Source organism: Salmo salar, chromosome 13, assembly GCF_965601325.2.
Source record: "Salmo salar chromosome 13, fSalSal1, whole genome shotgun sequence".
Classification (NCBI taxonomy): domain Eukaryota; kingdom Metazoa; phylum Chordata; class Actinopteri; order Salmoniformes; family Salmonidae; genus Salmo; species Salmo salar.
Genome location: NC_138303.1, coordinates 83069692 through 83093013, shown reverse-complemented (window position 1 = coordinate 83093013; position 23322 = coordinate 83069692). Strand labels below are relative to the sequence as shown.

General features: G+C 43.9%; 1 protein-coding gene across 1 annotated transcript in view; it reads right to left on the bottom strand.

Moving 5' to 3' along the window:
* The window catches only part of mmp30 (matrix metallopeptidase 30), a 51607-nt gene that overhangs the window by 21296 nt on the left and 6989 nt on the right, over positions 1–23322 (bottom strand). The window contains exons 5-15 of the mRNA XM_082960373.1: positions 23127–23275; positions 18332–18460; positions 17858–18019; positions 17548–17683; positions 17253–17386; positions 16898–17057; positions 16676–16779; positions 16372–16462; positions 15169–15199; positions 14216–14224; positions 3256–3269 (exon numbers count right to left, since the gene is read on the bottom strand). Coding sequence (XP_082816499.1) covers positions 3256–3269; positions 14216–14224; positions 15169–15199; positions 16372–16462; positions 16676–16779; positions 16898–17057; positions 17253–17386; positions 17548–17683; positions 17858–18019; positions 18332–18460; positions 23127–23275 — 1119 coding nt within the window. The remainder of the gene's footprint in view (positions 1–3255; positions 3270–14215; positions 14225–15168; positions 15200–16371; positions 16463–16675; positions 16780–16897; positions 17058–17252; positions 17387–17547; positions 17684–17857; positions 18020–18331; positions 18461–23126; positions 23276–23322) is intronic.

Sequence of the window (23322 nt, the reverse complement as noted above, 5' to 3'; positions counted from 1 at the left end):
TCCACTCGCCTTATATTTGATACATTATGAATATGGTATTCAGGTGAGGTTATCTATGAGATTATCGGTTTACTGTTGTGCGCATTCAGTTTGCCTACAAAATAGCTTTACACGGCTCTCCAAGTGTCCTTCGAGCTCTGCACCCACTCCTCCACCGCAGGAGCCTCGGTCTGGCTCTGGTGCCATGGAGCCAGGACCGGCTGGTAGCCCAACACGCACTGAAACGGTGACATATTGGTTGATGAGTGACGGAGGAAGTTTTGGGCTACCTCTGCCCATGGGACGTATCTCGCCCACTCCCTGGGCCGGTCCCGGCAATACGTCCTTAGAAACCTACCCACCTCTTGGTTCACTCTCTCCACCTGCCCATTACTCTCGGGGTGGAAACCCGAGGTCAGGCTGACCGAGACCCCCAACCGTTCCATGAACGCCCTCCAAACTCTGGACGTGAACTGGGGACCCCGATCAGAAACGATGTCCTCGGGCACCCCGTAGTGCCGGAAGACATGGGTAAACAGGGCCTCCGCAGTCTGCAGAGCCGTAGGGAGACCGGGCAACGGGAAGAGACGGCAGGACTTCGAGAACCGATCCACAACGACCATGATTGTGGTGTTCCCCTGAGATAAGGGAAGGTCGGTGAGAAAGTCCACTGACAAGTGCGACCACGGCGCTGTGGAACGGGGAGGGGCTGTAATTTCCCTCTAGGCAGGTGTCGAGGAGCGGCACGTACTGAACACCTGCTGGACACTGAGATGGTGCAGGTTCCAACCGTAACGCCCGCTCAATCTCCGCGTCCACCTCCCATACCACCGGTGCTACCAAGCACGACGCTGGGAGGATGGGAGTTGGATCGATGGCCCTTTCCTCAGTGTCATATAGGCGGGACAGTGCGTCGGCCTTCGTGTTAAGTGAACCTGGCCGATAGGAGATTGTGAACCGGAAACGGGTAAAGAACATGGCCCACCTGGCCTGACGTGGATTCAGTCTCCTAGCTGCCCGGGTGTACTCGAGATACCACAGGGCTAGTGCGAGGAGCAGGAACAGGACGTACTGGACTGGGCAGGCGCATTAAAGGCCTGGTGCATGGGGCTGGCTTTGGAGGCGCCAGACTAGGGACGCGCACCACAGGGCTAGTGCGAGGAGCAGGAACAGGGTAAACTGGACCCTGGAGATGCACTGGAGGTCTGGAGCATACCCTTTCTGGCTGAGTGCTCACCATAGCCTGGCCATACTGAGGAGCTTTCACCGATTGCACCGGCCTTTGAATGCGTCTGGGCAATACAGTATGCATTTCCGCATAACTCGGTGCTTTCTCGATCCGTCGCTCCCCATAATAAGCACGAGGAGTTGTTCAGGCCTATTGCCTGACTTACTCCAACTCCCCGTGTGCCCCCCCAAAAAAATGTTGGGGCGTGCCTCCTCACCTCCACCTGCTTCCCCGGCAGGCTGTTGCAATAGTCCAATAGCTGTTCCCAAGTCCAGTCAATTCTTGCCTCCAATTCCTCCAGCGACCAGGATGCCATCACCTCCCGAGCACACCGCTTACTCCACTCCTGGTGCTGCTCTCTTCCACGCTGCTTGGTCCGTTGGTGGTGAGTGATTCTGTCATAATCATCGTAATGATGGGACCAAAACGCAGCGGGTGCAGTGCTCATCTTCTTCTTTTATTTTAATAAACGTGAACACTTAACAAAAATAACCAACAACGATGAAAACAGTCCTGTAAGGCTACACAGCTATACATAGAAACAACCACCCACAAAAACACAAGACAAAAACCCCTACTTAAATATGGCCTCTAATCAGAGGCAACGAGATACAGCTGCCTCCAATTAGAGACAAATCCCAAACAATATCACATAGAAATAGAAATACTAGAAAATCAAACATAGAAATACATAACATAGAACTAACCCAAAAAAAAACAACAACACAAAACAAACACACCCTTGCCATGTCCTGACCAACTACAATAACAAAATGACCCCTTTACTGGTCAGGACGTGATAGTAACAAAATGTGGAAAAGTCCAGGGGTCTGAATTCTCTCCAGAATGCACTGCATATTGTACAATTTGTGTCATGTCTACTCCCGCTCCTCCCCTCCGGTGTTCGACGTCGCCGGTATACTTACCACCAGTCTTGGGATTCATTATTATGCTCACCTGGCATAAATCGTTACGCTCCCCTGCACATCATCATGATACTCACCTGGTCCTGATTACCTCCCCTATGTCTGTCACTCCCTTTGGTTCTTTCCTCAGTCAGCATTGTTCCTGTGTTTATACGTTGATGCTACTGTTATGTTGTCTCGGTTCATGTTTGTTGTTTTATTAAACGTTTCACTTGCAACTGGTTGTTGACTCTCAGCGTCTGGAACATCTCCTGGCTAACCACCTGTTCGTCAAAGCTGAGTAGTGCCAATTTCATCAGAGGGCTGTCTCCTTAGGCTACCAAATCAGCCCACAGGGAGTGAGGATGGACAACAAGAAGGTAGAGGCGGTCAGGTCATGGCAAGTCCCAACCACCATAAAGGGGTGAAAACAGTTTTGGGGGTTTGCCAACATCTACTGCCATTTCATCAGGAATTTCAGCTCCGCCACCGCTCCTCTCAACTCTCTCCTTAAGGATGGTCCCCGTAGGTTGGTGTGGAGCCCAGCAGCCGACGAGGCCTTCTGTCTACTCAAGGTACGTTTCACCTCCGCCCCATTGTTCAAACACCCAGATCCCACGATATCCTTTGTGGTGGAGGTGGATGCTTCAGAGGTGGGCGTGGGGGCAGTTCTGTCTCAAAGACAGGGTTATCCACAGAAATTGTACCCGTGTACATATTACTTTAAGAAACTGTCCTCTGCAGAGAGGAATTACAACGTCGGTGATCGAGAGCTCCTGGCAGTGAAGTTGGCATTAGAGGAGTGGAGACACTGACTGGAGGGTTCCAAGGAACCATTCGTCATCCTCACCGACCATCGGAACCTGGAGTACATACAGACAGCGAGGAGGCTGAATCTGCGCCAAGCTGATTCTACGATTCGGGAGAGGGTCCTGTCCATAATGCTCCTATAATCCCATCCTCCCGAGTTGTAGCTGCTGTGGTCTGGGATGTAGATGTGGACATCCGCCAGGCTCTGGAGAGGGAGCCCACACCCACTAACTGTCCTCACGAGCGCATCAACGTTCCAACGGGGATAAGGGACCGGCTGCTGATCTGGGCACACACAGCTGTCGTCTCTGGACATCCAGGTATTTCTCGCACTACCCAATCCATCTCTGAGAAATACTGGTGGCCCACCTTGGCTCAGGATGTCACTTGTTACATCAACTCCTGTTCCGAATGTGCCCAAACCAAATCCCCCCGGAACGCTCCAGCAGGGAAAATCTTTCCCCTTCCCGTGCCTCAGCTTCCCTGGTCTGATCTATCCATTGACTTTGTTACTGATCTCCGCTCCTCTGACGGTTTCACCACCATTTTGGTGGTTGTGGATAGATTTTCAAAATCCTGTCATTTAATCCCTCTTTCTGGTCTCCTTACTGCTCTCCAGGTTGCTGAGGCACTATTCCTTCCAGGCGACATCGTCTCTGACCGTGTCCCCCAATTCACATGACGAGTATGGAGAGCCTTTATGGAGAAGCTCGGGGTCACGATCAGCCTCACTTCTGGGTACCGGCCTCAGTCCAACAGGCAGGTGGAGAGGATGAACTTGGAGCTGGGGAGGTTCCTGAGGAACTGAGTGGGCTCGATTCCTTCCATGGGCAGAGTACGCCCAGAACTAGCTATGTCACTCCTCCACTGGGTTAACCCCCTTCCAGTGTGTTATGGATTTTCAGCCGGATCGGCTCCGTGGATCCCGGGCCAGACCGAAGCTCCTGTGGTTGATGAGTGGTTCAGGTGCACAGAAGAAGTGTGGAGCGATGCTCATGTGAGACTCCAGCGCGCCATCCACCGTCAAAAGGAGCAGGCAGACTGCCACCGCGGTACGACCCCTGCGTTCCACCCTGGGGATCGTGTCTGGCTTTCTACCAGGAACCTCCCACTCCACCTGCCCTGCAAGAAACCGAGCCCACAGTTTGTTGGGCTGTTCAAGGTTCTCCAGAGGGTCAACGAGGTAACATATAGGTTACAACTTCCCAAGGACTACCGTATCTCTCCTTCTTTTCATGTCTCCCTTCTCAAGCCGGTGGTTCCTGGTCCCCTAGCTAATGATGTACCCCACAAAACTCTTCCACCCCCCCTGGATATCGAGGGGAGTCCGGCCTGTTCCGTCAGATCTCTACTGGACTCCCGATGTCGTGGGTGTCGGCGGCAGTATCTGGTGGACTGGGAGGGGTATGGCCCAGAGGAGAAGTATTGGGTTCCAGTGGAGAACATTCTGGATCCCAACATCATCCATGATTTCCACCTTCGCCGCCAGGACCGGCCCGCTCCTTGTCGTCAGGGTTGTCCCTCTGGTCGGCATCGTCCTGCGGCTGGAGCCGCTCGTTAGAGGGGGGGTACTGTTAACTTCTATGGGCAAGGTGGGACGTCACCGTCCCACTCTATTCAACAGCCAGTGGAAGAGCGTGGCGCGAAATACATAACCTCAAAAATGCTATAATTTCAATTTTTCAAACATACAACTATTTTACACCATTTTAAAGACAAGACTCTTGTTAATCTAACCACATTCTCCGATTTCAAAAAGGCTTTACAGCGAAAGCAAAACATTAGATTATGTTAGGAGAGTACATAGCCACACATAATCACAAAGCCATTTTCCAAGCAAGCATATATGTTACATAAACCCAAAACACAGCTAAATGAAGCACTAACCTTTGATGATCTTCATCAGATGACACTCCTAGGACATTATGTTATACAATACATGCATGTTTTGTTCAATCAAGTTCATATTTATATCCAAAAACAGCCTTTTACATTGGCATGTGATGTTCAGAACATGCATTCCCACCCAAAACTTCCGGTGAATTTACTAAATTACTCACCATAAACGTTGACAAAATACATAACAATTATTTTAAGAATTATAGATACAGAACTCCTTTATGCAATCGTGATGTCAGATTTTAAAATAGCTTTTTGGCGAAAGCACATTTTGCAATATTCTGTGTACATAGCTTAGCCATCACGGCTATCTATTTTGACACCCACCAAGTTCAGGGCTCACTAAACTCAGAATTAGTATTAGAAAAATTGTATTACCTTTGCTGATCTTCGTCAGAATGCACTCCCAGGACTACTACTTCCACAAGAAATGTTGTTTTTGTTCCAAATAATCCATAGTTATGTCCAAATACCTCCGTTTTGTTCGTGTGTTCAGGTCACTATCCAAAGGGTAACACGCGAGCGCGTTTTCGAGACAAAAAAAATCTAAATGTTCCTTTACCGTACTTCGAAGCATGTCAAACGCTGTTTAAATCAATTTTAATGGTATTTTTCTCGTAAAATATTCCAACCGGACAATAGTGGATTCATTCAAAAAGGAAAAGAAAAAACAGCATGTCGCGGGACCGCGCATATCCAATCTCTTAGTCACCAGGCAGACCACTGACAAACTGAGCTACCATACTCTGCCCAGAGACAGGAGACGCCTCAATCCGCTTTCTGAAGGCTTTAGAGAGCCAATGGAAGCCTTAAAAAGTGCAACGTAACCCCAGGGATACTGTAGTTTCGAAAGGGACTAGAAAGAAGAACTACAAATTGTCAGACAGGCCACTTCCTGCTTGGAATTTTCTCAGGTTTTGAAAATACTGCCCCCTAGCCCAGACAGGTTAAGTCTACTCCCGCTCCTCCACTCCGGCGTTTGACGTCGCCGGTATACTTACCACCGGTCCTGGGATTCATCATTACGCAGACCTTGCATCAATCATTACGCGTACCTGCACGTCATCATGATACTCACTTGGACTCCATCTCATTCCTGATTATCTCCCCTATATCTGCTACTCCCTTTGGTTCTTTCCTCAGTCAGTATTGTTCCTGTGTTTATGCGTAGACGCTACTGTTATGTTGTCTCTTTTCATGTTTGTTGTTTTATTATATGTTTCATCTGCACCTGATTCTCGACTCTCAGCGTCTCTGTTACAATTTGCTTCTCACCTTTTCATGGTCATGGCTAGAAGGGACCCAGCTTTTGTCAAATTAACATAATATCCTAATATCCATAATATCCTTAGGTTAAGGTTATAAAAAAAGGTAGATTTTTGTATTTTAGCTAACCCTAACATTTTACATTAATTTGACAAAAAACGGATTCCTTTTAGCCAGGACCCGTTTTTGGACTAGATTACATGGTTGCTTTCAAGACTCTATAATTTTTTTATTGATATGTTGTCAGTGTCAGTAGAGTAGGCCTATCCTACCATCGTATTAAAATTCTACTACAATTCTACTACAGTCATATAAAGTGTAGTAGAATTGCAATAAATGTTTAGCAAAGGCCACATCTCTGACATAGCCTAAAAACCTATGCCACTACTCAGTTATTAATAGCCTAAATTATCACTATCGAATCTACTCATCACATTAATAATAGTAGGCTTACATTAGTCTGCAAATGTGATGCTAGAGGCATGCAATCCTTTGTTATAAAGGGGCATTTTTAAGGTGAAAAAAATTGCTTCCCCAAAACTTGAAACTCAAGCAACACATGCTAATAGCTAGACTACAAGCTATCGAGCTAACTTAGTGTTGTTTTTAACACCTGGTTAGCATAACAGGAAAACTAAACTTGAAATTGATCAGACTTGACTTAACCATTGATGAAATGATTTTAGCAAACCATGTATTGACAGCTGTCTGGGTTCAGGTCTTGACAGGCAAAAAGGTTTCTTAGCTTTTCTGACTTCTTGAGTCTTATGTCATTCGTGTCAACAAAGGTGTTTCATGATTGTGGGGAATCTGTAAAAAAAATAAAAATCCTGTTGTCTTTCCTGCCTTGTTAGAGCAGCCACATTCTCCAGAGAAAATGACCGTGGTGATGAATCAACTAGTTTTAGGCACTGTTGTCATGCAGTTTGAGGTAGCCACTCGGTTGTGGTTGTCAGAAGAATTAATGCGGTGGTCTTCCAACATGGCCACCAGGAGGCGTTTTATATCAACTGCAAGCCCTCTATGGACGCGGCCCAGTCGTTCGTTCTAAATGTTCCATTACCAATGATGGCTAGCAATGTTCTTATCCCTTGCTTGCTAGCTAGCCAACAGCACAGCCAGAATAACAGCAAAGTAGCTGCATTTGCGTTTGTTTATGCTGTTTTCTAGTGATTTTTGGGGGGGAATACATCCATAACAATGAGCTAATGGTGTGCGATTTCGCCTGGTATAGGAAATGTGCTTTCTTGCCAGGCCGCTGTTCTGAAGAGAGAGCCAACTACACAGCTAAACTTAATTAAGCTGGAATGACATTTTGTGTTTTTCTATTGACATTTCTTTGTATATATCAAAATATATCAATAAAAATTATACTAATTCATGATTTCGACTGGCTGGAGATCGAATTTCAATATTGAAACAATGTTGCAAATGTCAGAGAGACAGACAGCAAGGTTAATCCAAATCTCATTCCACAAAACAATTTCACAAGAATCTTTGAAGCTTTGGCTAGAACACTGATGACATCTCTGCACTCATGTATTTGGCAATTGCTACTTGGTACTTTACGCACATGAAGCATCATTCTTGGCTCACTGATATACAGTTATTATGACTGATGTGTAGCCTATAGACTCATCGCTTATAATGATCTAATTGCTTACCTTGCGTAATCAACCATTTCACTTCATAATACACAGGTTACAACTGTGATATAACTGCTATTATATGTTTTATGCGTTGCCTCTTGTTGGCTCTTCTTGAACTGCACTGTCTCTTCTTGAACTGCACTGTTGGTTAAGTGCTTGTAAGTAAGCATTTCACGGTAGTCTACACTTGTTGTATTCGGCGCATGTGACAAAGTTTGATTTGATTTGTCATTATTTTATCTGTGAACAATTAAAGGCTATATCACTCTTGGTCAGCCGATGGTGTAATGGAGCCTATGAGAATTAACTGTTTGCCAATAACCTAGACCAGACATGAATGGAACATGACGGAAGGCGAGCGTGTGTTGTGTAGCCTACCTCCATCACATTTTCATCGAAAATTGTGTCATATTAGCTTAGATGTGATGGTAAGAAGATGTGATGGTAAGAAGATTTTAATTTAATATTTAGCATTGATCAATGCCTACTTCCAGCACAAACCAAAACGACGAATGCAAATGTTGTATACCAAAGTCGGATGCATACCAAATTTGGTTAGGGTTAAAAACGTCATATCAAGTATGAAGAACTTTACTTCTCTCTGTGATCAAACAAATAAAAGCAAGTTAGGTTGGTGTGTTTTAGCTGGCTATTGCCATTAGGGAAGTACAGTATTGCTGTTAGAGAGGGGGTGGGGGGTGCTGGACAACAACATTGGCCAGGGAATACGTGAGTCAGCTGTTAGATCTGGATTGGAAAACTGAGGAAAATCTTGAATCCCCCAAATGACGTGTAGCTAATCTGACACTCACTCCTACACCAAGAGCCCTGTGATATGCACAACTGTCAATCTAAAGTACTTTAAGTAGGCTTTGAAGGACATGTTAAAGTACAAGAATAGCCAGAGGGGAGAGAGGTTTCCCTGCAAATGTTTGCTCATGCCCAGACAGGCAAGACTAAGGATGCGTTACCATTATACTGTATGGCTGGCTTCTGATGTCCTGATGCGGAATACAGCAAATTTGCATACAGCCTCTAACATACAGGATACACACTGAAATTTACACTACATATAAAAACATTAGAAAAGGATTGAGAAGAAAATAATTATATTGCTTGCTTATTATTTAAAGTTGCAGGTTAATTAAATCTGTCACGCCCTGACCTGAGAGAGCCTTTTTTATGTCTCTATTTAGGTTTGGTCAGGGTGTGATTTGGGTGGGCATTCTATGTCCGTTTTTCTATGCTTTGTATTTCTTTATTTTGGCCTGGTATGGCTCTCAATCAGGGACAGCTGTACATCGTTGTTGCAGATTGGGAGTCATACTTAGGCAGCCTGTTTTCCTTTGGGGTTTGCTCCTAGAGCTCAGGTCCTCCAGGAAGTGAGGGAGAGAATTAGAGGGAGCATACTTAAATTCACACAGGACACCAGATAAGACAGGAGAAATACACCAGATATAACAGACTGACCCACCCCCCCCCCCCCCCCCCGGCACATAGACTATTGCAGCATAGATACTGAATACTGAGACGGGTGGGTCTGGGGACACTGTGGCCCCGTCCCCCGGACAGGGCCAACGAGGCAGGTTATAACCCTACCCACTTTGCCAAAGCACAGCCCCCACACCACTAAATCAAATCAAATGTATTTATATAGCCCTTCTTACATCAGCTAATATATCAAAGTGCTGTACAGAAACTAAAACCCCAAACAGCAAGCAATGCAGGTGTAGAAGCACGCTGGCTAGGAAAAACTCCCTAGAAAGGCCAAAACCTAGGAAGAAACCTAGAGAGGAACCAGGCTATGAGGGGTGGCCAGTCCTCTTCTGGCTGTGCCGGGTGGAGATTATAACAGAACATGGCCAAGATGTTCAAATGTTCATAAATGACCAGCATGGTCAAATAATAGTGATCACAGTGAACAGGTCAGGGTTCCATAGCCGCAGGCAGAACAGTTGAAACTGGAGCAGCAGCACGGCCAGGTGGACTGGGGACAACAAGGAGTCATCATGCCAGGTAGTCTTGAGGCATGGTCCTAGGGCTCAGGTCCTCCAAGAGAGAGAGAGAGAAAGAAAGAAAGAAAGAAAGAAAGAAAGAAAGAAAGAAAGAAAGAAAGAAAGAAAGAAAGAAAGAAAGAAAGAAAGAAAGAAATAAAGAAAGAAAGAAAGAAAGAAAGAAAGAAAGAAAGAAAGAAAGAAAGAAAGAAAGAAAGAAAGAAAGAAAGAAAGAAAGAAAGAAAGAAAGAAAGAATTAGAGAGAGCATACTTAAATTCACACAGGACACCGGATAAGACAGGAGAAATACGCCAGATATAACAGACTGACCCTAGCCACCTGACACATAAACTACTGCAGCATAAATACTGGAGGCTGAGGCAAGAGTGGTCAGGAGACACTGTGGCCCCATCCGATGATACCCCCGGACAGGGCCAAACAGGCAAGATATAACCCCACCCACTTTGCCAAAGCACAGCCCCCACACCACTAGAGGGATATCTTCAACCACCAACTTACCATCCTGAGACAAGGCCGAGTATAGCCCACAAAGATCTCCGCCACGGCACAACCCAAGGGGGGGCGCCAGCTCAGACCGGAAGACCACGTCAGTGACTCAACCCACTCAAGTGACGCACCACTCCTAGGGACGGCATGGAAGAGCACCAGTAAGCCAGTGACTCGGCCCCTGTAATAGGGTTAGAGGCAGAGAATCCCAGTGGAGAGAGGAGAACCGGCTAGGCATAGACAGCAAGGGCAGTTCGTTGCTCCAGTGCCTTTCCGTTCACCTTCACACTCCTGGGTCAGACTACACTCAATAATAGGACCTACTGAAGATATCAAATCAAATCAAATTTATTTATATAGCCCTTCGTACATCAGCTGATATCTCAAAGTGCTGTACAGAAACCCAGCCTAAAACCCCAAACAGCAAGCAATGCATGTGAAAGAAGCACGGTGGCTAGGAAAAACTCCCTAGGAAAAACTCCCTAGAAAGGCCAAAAACCTAGGAAGAAACCTAGAGAGGAATCAGGCTATGAGGGGTGGCCAGTCCTCTTCTGGCTGTGCAGGGTGGATATTATAACAGAACATGGTCAAGATGTTAAAATGTTCATAAATGACCAGCATGGTCAAATAATAATAATCATAGTAGTTGTCGAGGGTGCAACAAGCACGTCCGGTGAACAGGTCAGGGTTCCATAGCCGCAGGCAGAACAGTTGAAACTGGAGCAGCAGCACGGCCAGGTGGACTGGGGACAGCAAGGAGTCATCATGCCAGGTAGTCCTGAGGCATGGTCCTAGGGCTCAGGTCCTCCGAGAGAAAGACAGAAAGAGAGAAAGAGAGAATTAGAGAGAGCATATTTAAATTCACACAGGACACCGGATAAGACAAGAGAAATACTCCAGATGTAACAGACTGACCCTAGCCCCCCGACACATAAACTACTGCAGCATAAATACTGGAGGCTGAGACAGGAGGGATCAGAAGACACTGTGGCCCCATCCAATGATACCCCCGGACAGGGCCAAACAAGAGATGAGTCTTCAATAAAGACAAAGGTTGAGACCGAGTCTGCGTCTCTCACATGGGTAGGCAGACCGTTCCATAAAAATGTAGCTCTATAGGAGAAAGCCCTGGCTCCAGCTGTTTGCTTAGAAATTCTAGGGACAATTAGGAGGCCTGCGTCTTGTGACCATAGCGTACGTGTAGGTATGTACGGCAGGACCAAATCGGAAAGATAGGTAGGAGCAAGCCCATGTAATGCTTTATAGGTTAGCAGTAAATCCTTGAAATCAGCCCTTGCCTTAACAGGAAGCCAGTGTAGAGAGGCTAGCACTGGAGTAATATGATTAATATTTTTGGCTCTAGTCAGGATTCTAGCAGCCGTATTTAGCACTAGCTAAAGTTGATTTAGTGCTTTATCCGGGTAGCAGGAAAGTAGAGCATTGCAGTAGTCTAACCTAGAAGTAACAAAACCATGGATTAATTTTTCTGCATCAATGTTGGACAGAAAATGTCAGATTTTTGCAATGTTACCGCAGATGGAAAAAAGCTGTTCTTGAAACAATCTTGATATGTTCGACATAAGAGAGATCAGGGTCCAGAGTAACGCCGAGGTCCTTCATAGTTTTATTTGAGACGACTGTACAACCATCAAGATTAATTGTCAGATTCAACAGAAGATCTCTTTGTTTCTTGGGACCTAGAACAAGCATCTCTGTTTTGTCCGAGTTTGAAAGTAGAAAGTTAGCAGCCATCCACTTCCTTATGTCTGAAACACAGACTTCCAGCGAGGGCAATTTTGTGGCTTCACCATGTTTCATCGAAATTTACAGCTGTGTGTCATCCGCATAGCAGTGAAAGTTAACATTATGTTTTCGAATGACGTCCTCAAGTGGTAAAATATATAGTGAAAACAATAGTGGTCCTAAAACGGAACTTTGAGGAACACCGAAATTTACAGTTGATTTGTCAGAGGACAAACCATTCACAGAGACAAACTGATATCTTTCCGACAGATAAGATCTAAACCGGGCCAGAACTTGTCCGTGTAGACCAATTTGGGTATCCAATCTCTCCAAAAGAATGTGGTGATCAATGGTATCAAAAGCAGCACTAAGGTCTAGGAGCACGAGGACAGATGCAGAGCCTCGGTCTGATGCCATTAAAAGGTCATTTACCACCTTCACAAGTGCAGTCTCAGTGCTATGATGGGGTCTAAAACCAGACTGAAGCATTTCATATACAGTGTTTGTGTTCAGGAAGGCAGTGAGTTGCTACGCAACAGCTTTTTCAAAAAGAATTGAGAGGAATGGGAGATTCGATATAGGCCGATAGTTTTTTATATTTTCTGGGTCAAGGTTTGGCTTTTTCAAGAGAGGCTTTATTACTGCCACTTTTAGTAAGTTTGGTACACATCCGGTGGATAGAGAGCCGTTTATTATGTTCAACATAGGAGGGCCAAGCACAGGAAGCAGCTCTTTCAGTAGTTTAGTTGGAATAGGGTCCAGTATGCAGCTTGAAGGTTTAGAGGCAATGATTATTTTCATCATTGTGTCAAGAGATATAGTACTAAAACACTTGAGTGTCTCCCTTGATCCTAGGTCCTGGCAGAGTTGTGCAGATTCAGGACAACTGAGCTTTGGAGGAATACGCAGATTTAAAGAGGAGTCCGTAATTTGCTTTCTAATGACCATGATCTTTTCCTCAAAGAAGTTCATGAATTTATTACTGCTGAAGTGAAAGCCATCCTCTCTTGGGGAATGCTGCTTTTTAGTTAGCTTCGCGACAGTATCAAAAAGAAATTTCGGATTGTTCTTATTTTCTTCAATTAGGTTTGAAAAATAGGATGATCGAGCAGCAGTGAGGGCTCTTCCATACTGCACGGTACTGTCTTTCCAAGCTAGTCGGAAGACTTCCAGTTTGGTGTGGCGCCATTTCCGTTCCAATTTTCTGGAAGCTTGCTTCAGAGCTCGGGTATTTTCTGTATTCCAGGGAGCTAGTTTCTTATGACAAATGTTTTTAGTTTTTAGGGGTGCAACTGCATCTAGGGTAAATTGAGTTCCTCAGTTAGGTGGTTAACTGATTTTTGTCCTCTGACGTCCTTGGGTAGGCAGAAGGAGTCTGGAAGGGCATCAAGGAATCTTTGGGTTGTCTGAGAATTTATAGCATGACTTTTGATGCTCCTTGGTTGGGGTCTGAGCAGATTATTTGTTGTGATTGCAAACGTAATAAAATGGTGGTCCGGTAGTCCAGGATTATGAGGAAAAACATTAAGATCCACAACATTTATTCCATGGGACAAAACTAGGTCCAGAGTATGACTGTGGCAGTGAGTAGGTCCGGAGACATGTTGGACAAAACCCACTGAGTCGATGATGGCTCCGAATGCCTTTAGGAGTGGGTCTGTGGACTTTTCCATGTGAATATTAAAGTTACCAAAAATTTGAATATTATCTCAAGTAAAACCTTGAAATCAGCCCTAGCCTTAACAGGAGGCCAATGTAGAGAGGCTAGCACTGGAGTAATATGATCAAATTTTTTGGTTCTAGTCAGAATTCTAGCAGCTGTGTTTAGCACTAACTGAAGATAATTTAGTGCTTTATCTGGGTAGCAGTAGAGTAGAGCATTGCAGTAGTCTAATCTAGAAGTGACAAAAGCATGGATTAGCTTTTCTGCATCATTTTTGGACAAAAAGTTTCAGATTTTTGCAATGTTATGAAGACATTCTTGATATGTTCGTCAAAAGAAAGATCAGGGTCCAGAGTAATGCTGAGGTCCTTCATAGTTTTATTTGAGACGACTGAACAACCATCAAGATTAATTGTCAGATCCAACAGCAGATCTCTTTGTTTCTTGGGACCTAGAACTAGCATCTCTGTTTTGTCCGAGTTTAAAAGTAAAACATTTACCGCCATCCACTTCCTAATGTCTGACATACAGGCTTCCAGGGTAGGCAATATTGAGGCTTCACTTAACCTACTGTAAGTAACTGCCCAGATTAGTGCAGTGTGTTTATTTTGAGTTCAAAGAGCGGAAACAGGGAATTAGGCAATTCTAAAAACTTAATTGACAAGAGGATTTCTCTTTTAAGGCAGGATCATTTCCCCAATGCCTTGCACCTGCTTCGTCAGAATGCCTCATACTGATGTGATAACTAATAACCTGTTTCTAACGTTCCGTAACATATAATTGTTATCAGTGCAACACTTACCTCTGATTTTGTCCTGTGTCACTGGACTATAATGGGGGTTTGACCAAGCAAAGCAGTACATGGAGTTGGAGATTCATACCTCATTTTCTCTAGCCTGGGCACTGCCACACAAGTTCATGGTTTCTTTCCACTGCTCATACTCATTGGTCTGTGAAAATAATCAAAGACATAGCAGTCTAGGCTGACCAGATCAAAGCCACACACCATATAATGTACTTCAATAAGTTGTGGTATACTAAATCAGTGTGCTGCATGAATGAAATTGAAATGGGTGTGTTACAGTGTTTCTTCATTGTTATTCTCTATCTATCTTATTATATTATCCATTCCATTTTTTATGCTTTCAAGTACCCTAATATAGATTCATGACACGGCCAAAAGTATGTGGACACCTACTCCTTAAACATCTTGTTTCAAAATCATGGGCATTAATATGGAGTTGGTCCCCCCTTTGCTGCTACAACAGCCTCCACTCTTCTGGGAAGGCTTTCCACTAGATGTTGGAACATTGCTGTGGAGACTTGCTTCCATTCAGCCACAAGACCATTAGTGAGGTCGGGCACTGATGTTGGGTGATTATGCCTGGCTCACAGTCGGCGTTCCAATTCATCCCAAAGGTGTTTAATGGGGTCAAGTTCTTTCACATCGATCATTTGTGTATGGACTTAGCTTTGTGCCTGGGGGCATTGTCATGCTGAAACAGGATAGGGCCTTCCCCAAACTGTTGCCACTAAGTTGGAAGCACAGAATAATCTAGAATGTCATTGATGCTGTAGCGATACGATTTCTCTTCACTGGAACTACGGTGCCTAGCCCGAAAGTTGAAAAACAGCCCCAGACCATTATTCCTCCTCCACCAAACTTTACAGTTGACACTATGCATTCGGGCAGGTAGCGTTCTCCTGGCATCCACTAATCCCAGAATCGTCTTTTGGACTGCCAGATGGTGAAGCGTGATGCATCACTCCAGAGAATGCGTTTTCACTGCTCCAGAGTCCGACGCTTGGCATTGCGCATGGTGATCTTTGGCTTGTGTGCGGCTGCTCGACCATGGAAACCCATTTCATGAAGCTCCCGACGAACAGTTATAGTGCTGACGTTGCTTCCAGTGGCATTTTGGAACACGGTAGTGAGTGTTGCAACCGAGGACAGGCAATTTTTATGCGCTTCAGCGGTCCCGTTCTGTGAGCTTGTGTGGCCTACCACGTTGCGGCTGAGCCGTTGTTGCTCCAAAACGTATCCACTTCACAATAACATTACTTACAGTTGACCATGGCAGCTCTAACAGGGCAGAAATTTGACGAATTGACTTGTTGGAAAGGTGGCATCAAATGACGGTGCCATGTTGAAAGTCACTGAACTCTTCAGTATGGGCCAATCTTCTGCAAATGTTTGTCTATGGAGATCATATAGCTGTGTGCTCAATTTTATACACCTGTCAGCAACGGGTCTAGCTGAAATAGCCAAATCCACTCATTTGAAGGGATGTCCACATGTTGGTTGTATATTTGTTTAAGTTAATTGTTTGGTAATGTTGTCTGAGGTTTCATCAGAAAAGGGTTCAAATTAACATCTATGCTTTATAATGTTTCCACCATAAGTCCACCATAGTAAAAGCTAAAAACAAAGAAATCACAAGAACCTGGAATTTATTTGAATATGCAACATGTACAAATATGTTTGGCCTACATTCAATACATTCATGTTTTCAGATTATTTAGTCAAGAAAAATATAAAATAATTTAGATACATAAATATTTATTTAAATAGATATATGGCAATAATATTTCCTAGAAAACAAATCTCTAAAATCTCCCAAAAATACAACAACTTCATGTTTGAAACAACTTTGTCATTTGGCTAAATTCATCATTGTTCACGGCTGCTTCTTAAGCATTTCATTATGGTTGATGGTCTAACAAGGCAGGAAGTAGTTGTTTCCTAGCACACGGAACTGTCTTCTGGTCCTCATGCTGTATTCAAAAACGTAGGGGCCACTATAGAGGTAGGTGAAGCCTGAAAACCATATAGGGTAAAGAGGTTAGCGACATGCCACACTGACAAACTATCAATGCTCAAGAAAATCTAAAATATGACTTAAAAGGACTATTCAGGGGATTTTCTTATATTCAATGAAAACTTTAGAAGGTAGGAAATAATATTTTGTATATTTAAGTCTCCTTGGCTTGTAATGCACAGTTGTGTGCTTAGATGCTGTATCACACTCACCTCGAACTTGGAAGGCTGCAGTCACTTTGCTTGTCATGCCTGGGAACTGTTCATCCACACGCTTGGGGAAACCGCTGTCCATGCTTTTCATTTCCTCATCGTAGCTACGGTAACAGAAATATTAGTGAGATTGTGATACTCTTGACATCAATATATATTGGCAACATACAGTACATAGAAAAATTTACCAAAGCTTGTAATGATAATCTAGACTCCACTAACCTGTAGTAGTTGTCGCCAACAAAGAACAAGGTCTTGCGAGAATGTTCATCGTACAGGGCGGCGTCAACTTTCTTCACGGTCCTGGGCAGACCCAAGCTCTTCAGGTTTCTGGGATAGCCGGGGGCGATGTCATAGCCATAGAGAGCCCAGACCTGACGATCTGCAGGGACAGAGACAGAGTATTACTGAGATATGACTCCAAATAAACAGGTTAATGTATTCACACAGTATTCATTACAGGCATATAGTGAGGCTAGCACTGATATGGCTGTAGTCTCCATAGTTGTTGTCTAGACACCATGTGGAGACTACAGCCATACAAGGGCTAATTTGAGGCAATTGGTGACTGCAATACCTTTAAAGAGGAACACTCTGTCAGATAGCTGGCTCTCATAAGCAGCATTGATGTTGTCGGGGAGTTCAGGCCAGAAAGTCTTGATGAGGTTCTGATGTGGTTTGCTGCTTTGAGGGTAAATACGCCAGAAGAACCTGAAGATGGAGGGAGGTCATCAGGACGTTAGAGCTCTGGGTCACAGATTAAAAGGCAAGCATTTTGTTTCTCTGGGAAACAGTGTCATTCATTGACTGTCTGAGCTGTAGGTTACCATAAGTCACTGAACATCTGATCTAGGCTACATGATGTGCTGTACCTGCCCTTGAAGAACATCTTCTCCCCACGCAGAGTGGTGACAGCATCCAGGACCAGGGTGGGGTCACATGCGTCAGGGGTGGAAGCAGGTGTAGGGTCGGGCTTATCTGGGTTGGGGTTAACATCTGGGTTTGGGCCTGGAGGAAACAGATACTCATTAGTTCCGGTTCCAATATTGGAAAGTCTCATAAAATAGTTACTTGGAGATTATTAGCATGAGCCTTTTTGTTAGTCAGTCAAAAGAAGTGGAATACAGCAATATAAATGTAAATCAAACAGGTCAGAAAGAGAAAAGATTATTGAATACTGACCGTATATGTACTGGATACCGGTGACATCATCACGTGGCAGAGAGAAGGTGCTGGGCTCTGTGTAGCTGTACACTGGGAACATCAGCGCTCCAGGGTCGTTGGAGTGGCTGAGACCCAGGGAATGGCCAAACTCATGGGCAGCCACCAAGAACAGGTTGTACCCTATATGATGAAAATATATCATTCTTCTACTCTGTTGTGGACATTTTCACGACGTTTACATTTTAGCAGATGCTTTTAACCAGAGCGACTTACAAAAGCTATTAGGATTAAGTGCCTTGTTCAAGGGCACATTGATATATTTTTCACCTAGTCGACTTGGGTATTCAAATCAGCAACCTTTCTGTTACTGGCCCAATGCTCTTAACCGCTAGGCTACCTGACACTTCACCCAGGATTGTCCTACAATTGAAACAGCGTAATGTAGTAAATTAAGTCATGTTCCACATTTATTGTTGTGATAGAGGTTCTCACCTCTGGTTGAGCTGAAGGTGAAGTACTCGTCATCATCAAAATGAGCATCTCCTCCAATGTCAGCGCCGGGGGAGAAGGCATGGGCCAGGGTACCATCAGGGCCATCGAAGGGGTAGAAATCACCATGATCTACACAGACAGGAGAAATAATAGTAGAAGCCATCAGAGATGAGGACAAATGCATATGTATACATTTTTTACAATTATTTATGTTAGTTTCTCAAATCGATGCACTTATAGGGGCCCAATGTATAAGGCAAAGTGACTCTAATAACACTCTTTCAACTCATCAAACTGTAGACAGATTACAGTGAGGGGGACAAGCAGTGCTATGATACTGATGTCATGTGTTTTTTTACGAGTGGTGGTGATGTTGGTTATGTAAGTGGGATGGGGCGTAGGGTGTCCCTCTGTTTCAAGGCTTTTAGCCAGGGAACACTGTCATAATGTCTGAATATACCTGCACTGTGCTCTGACAGGAGGAATGTAAAGAGTGGATCCTCCACAGGTATCTCCCGCTCTCCCTTTCTAATCCTGCTACTCAAACATCCTGAGAGCCTTTTAAGTGTCTGTCTGTCTTTCATGTTTCAGTTTTGAAGACCCACTTCAGCCTCCCTAGCACCTCAGTTATCACCTGATTTACCTCACAAAAGGTGCATTTTAGTAGATGGTGCAGGGCTCCTAATTAAATGGCACAAGTTGGGGGGTTGGCCTTTCCTCTTTTGTCCACTATTGCTCCTCTGTTGTTGCCATAAGCAAGGGGGAGGCCACTGATATCAGAGTGCACCCACCAGACCAACTGAATTTAGCAATAGTGTCAACAAAAAAATAAAGGTTTTTCACCCTTATTAAGTGTGTGTACTTTACTCAGTGGTGTAAAGTACTGAAGTAAAATTACTTTAAAGTACTATTTAAGTCATTTTTTGGGGTACCTGTACTTTACTTTTTATATTTTATATTTACTTTTACTTCACTACATTCCTAAAGAAAATGTACTTTTTACTCCATAGATTTTCCCTGACACCCAAAAGTACTCATTACATTTTGAATGACTAGCAGGACAGGAAAATGGCCAAATTCACACACTTATCAACAGAACATCCCTGGTCATCCCTATTGCCTCTGATCTGGTGGACTCACTAAACACTGCTTCTTTTGTCCGAGTGTTGGATTGTGCCCCTGGTTATCCGTGAATAAAAAAACATGAAAATGATGCCATCTAGTTTGTTTAATATAGAGAATTTTAAATTATTTATTCTTTTACTTTCAATACTTAAGTATATTTTAGCAATGACATATACTTTTGATACTTAAGTATATTCAAAACCAAATACTTTTAGACTTTTACTAAAGTAATATTTTACTTGATGACTTTCACTTTTATTTGAGTAATTTTCTCTTAAGGTATCTTAACTTTTACCACGACTGATTTTACTCTACTTTTTATACTTGGAATTATGTTTTTCAACAAAGAAATTGAAATATGTATATATAAACTCAGCAAAGAAAGAAACATTCCTTTTTCAGGGACCTGTCTTTCAAAGATAATTTGTAAAAATCCAAATAACTTCACAGATCTTCATTGTAAAATGTTTAAACACTGTTTCCTATGCTTATTCAATGAACCATAAACAATTAATGAACATGCACCTGTGGAGCGGTCGTTAAGTCACTAACAGTTTTAAGGTCACAGTTATGAAAACCTAGGACACTAAAGAGGCCTTTCTACTGACTCTGAAAAACACCAAAAGAAAGATGCCCAGGGTCCCTGCTCATCTGCGTGAATGTGCCTTAGGCATGCTGCAAAGAGGCATAAGGACTGCAGATGTGGCCAGGGCAATAAATTGCAATGTCCGTACTGTGAGATGCCTAAGACAGCGCTACAGGGAGACAGGACGGACAGCTGATCGTCCTCGCAGTGGCAGACCACGTGTAACAACACCTGCACAGGATCGGTACACATGAACATCACACCTGTGGGACAGGTACAGGATGGCAACAACAACTGCCCGAGTTACAACAAGAACGCACAATCTCTCCATCAGTGCTCAGACTGTCCGCAATAGGCTGAGAGAGGCTGGACTGAGAGCTTGTAGGCCTGTTGTAAGGCAGGTCCTCACCAGACATCACCGGCAACAATGTCGCCTATGGGCACAAACCCACCGTTGCTGGACCAGATAGGACTGGCAAAAAGTGCTCTTCACTAACAACTCGCGGTTTTGTCTCCCCAGGGGTGATGTTCGGATTCACGCTTATCGTCGAAGGAATGAGCATTACACCGAGGCCTGTACTCTGGAGCGGGATCGATTTGGAGGTGGAGTGTCCGTCATGGTCTGGGTCTGTGTGTCACAGCATCATCGGACTGAGCTTGTTGTCATTGCAGGCAATCTCAACACTGTGCGTTACAGGAAAGACATCCTCCTCCCTCATGTGGTACCCTTTCCTGCAGGCTCATGACCTTCCAGCATGACAATGCCACCAGCCATACTGCTCGTTCTGTGCGTAATTTCCTGGAAGACAGGAATGTCAGTGTTCTGCCATGGCCAGCAAAGAGCCCGGATTTCAATCCCATTGAGCACATCTGGGACCTGTTGGAATCGGAGGGTGAGGGCTAGGGCCATTCCCCCAGAAATATCCGGGAACTTGCAGGTGCCTTGGTGGAAGAGTGGGGTAACATCTCACAGCAAGAACTGGCAAATCTGGTGCAGTCCATGAGGAGGAGATGCACTGCAGTACTTACTGCAGTGGGTGGCCACACCAGACACTGACTGTTACTTTTGATTTTGACCCCCCCTTTGTTCAGGGACACATTATTCCATGTCTGTGGAACTTGTTCAGTTTATGTCTCAGTTGTTGAATCTTGTTATGTTCATACAAATATTTACACATGATAAGTTTGCTGAAAATAAACACAGTTGACACAGTGAGAGGAAGTTTCTTTTTTGCTGAGTTTATATACACTACGGTTCAAAAGTATGGGGTCACTTAGAGATGTGAAATGAGTTGCATGAAATGAGTTGCAAAATTAATAAGAAATATAGTATAGGCGTTGACAAGGTTATAAATAATGATTTTTAATTGAAATAATAATTGTGTCCTTCAAACTTTGCTTTCGTCAAGGAATCCTCCATTTGCAGCAATTACAGCCTTGCAGACCTTTGGCATTCTAGTTGTCAATTTGTTGAGGTAATCTGAAGATATTTCACCCCATGCTTCCTGAAGAACCTCCCACATGTTGAATTGGCTTGATGTGCTCTTCTTACGTACCATACGGTCAAGCTGCTCCCACAACAGCTCAATAGGGTTGAGATCCGGTGACTGTGCTGGCCACTCCATTATAGACAGAATACCAGCTGACTGCTTCTTCCCTAAATAGTTCTTGCATATTTTGGCGCTGTGCTTTGGGTCATTGTCCTGTTGTAGGAGGAAATTGGCTCCAATTAAGCTCCGTCCACAGGGTATGGCATGGCGTTGCAAAATGGAGTGATAACCTTCTTTCTTCATGATCCCTTTTACCCTGTACAATCTCCCACTTTACCACCACCAAAACACCCCCATACCATCACATTGCCTCCACCATGCTTGACAGATGGTGTCAGGCACTCCTCTAGCATCTTTTCCTTTTTTCTGCCTCTCACTAATGTTCTTCTTTGTGATCCGAACACCTCAAACTTAGATTTGTCTGTCAATAACACTTTTTCCAACCTTCCTCTGTCCAGTGTCTGTGTTGTTTTGTCCATCTTAATCTTTTCTTTTTATTGGCCAGTCCGAGATATGTATTTTTCTTTGTAACTCTGCCTAGAAGGCCAGCATCCTGGAGTCGCCTCTTCACTGTTGGCATTGAGACTGGTGTTATGCGGGTACTATTTAACGAAGCTGCCAGTTGAGGACTTGTGAGGCGTCTGTTTCTCAAACTAGACACTCTAATGTACTTGTCCTCTTGCTCAGTTGTGCACCGGGGCCTCTCATTCCTCTTTCTATTCTGGTTAGAGACAGTTTGCGCTGTTCTGTGAAGGGAGTAGTACACAGCGTTCTACGAGATCTTCAGTTTCTTGGCAATTTCTCACATGGAATAGCCTTCATTTCTCAGAACAATAATAGACTGACGAGTTTCAGAAGAAAGTTCTTTGTTTCTGGCCATTTTGAGCCTGTAATCGAACCCAGAAATCCTGATGCTCCAGACACTCAACTAGTCTAAAGAAGGCCAGTTTATTGCTTCTTTAATCACCACAACAGTTTTCAGCTGTGCTAACATAATTGCAAAAGGGTTTTCTAATGATCAATTAGCCTTTTAAAATGATTAACTTGGATTAGCTAACACAACATGACATTGGAACACAGGAGTGATGGTTGCTGATAATGGGCCTCTGGACGCCTATGTAGATATTCCATAAAAAATCTGCCGTTTCCAGCTACAATAGTCATTTACAACATTTACAATGTCTACACTGTATTTCTGATAAATTTTATGTTATTTTAATGGACAAAAAAATTGCTTTTCTTTCAAAAACAAGGACATTTGTAAGTGACCCCAAACTTTTGAACGATAGTATGTATATATGGAGTGGATCTTTAAATGTATACATTCTTAGTGTACATGTAGAGTATGACATGTTGGTGCATCAGACCTATGGTCTTTTACCAATATTATTGTTAAAATAGGATATTAGTAGCTTTGACAAACATATTCAGAATCCCATCCAAGTAATTCCAGGTTACACTTACTAAATATTTAATGAATTCTGTTTCAGTTGGTCACATTAACATTGTGTTAGGTAAGATAAAAGTTTCTTACTTCTGTTGCCGAAGGAGATCATGATATCAGCGGTGCCGCGGTAGATACGGGTGAACCTTAGGGGGGAGACCTTAGCCCACACCTGTAGTGCTCTCTCTATAGAGTTGTCCACCTCAGCCACAGACATGTCAGGAGTGTAGTTCTCAATTCTGAAAAAGACAATACACCAACAGTCAACATTAGAAAAATATTTCTC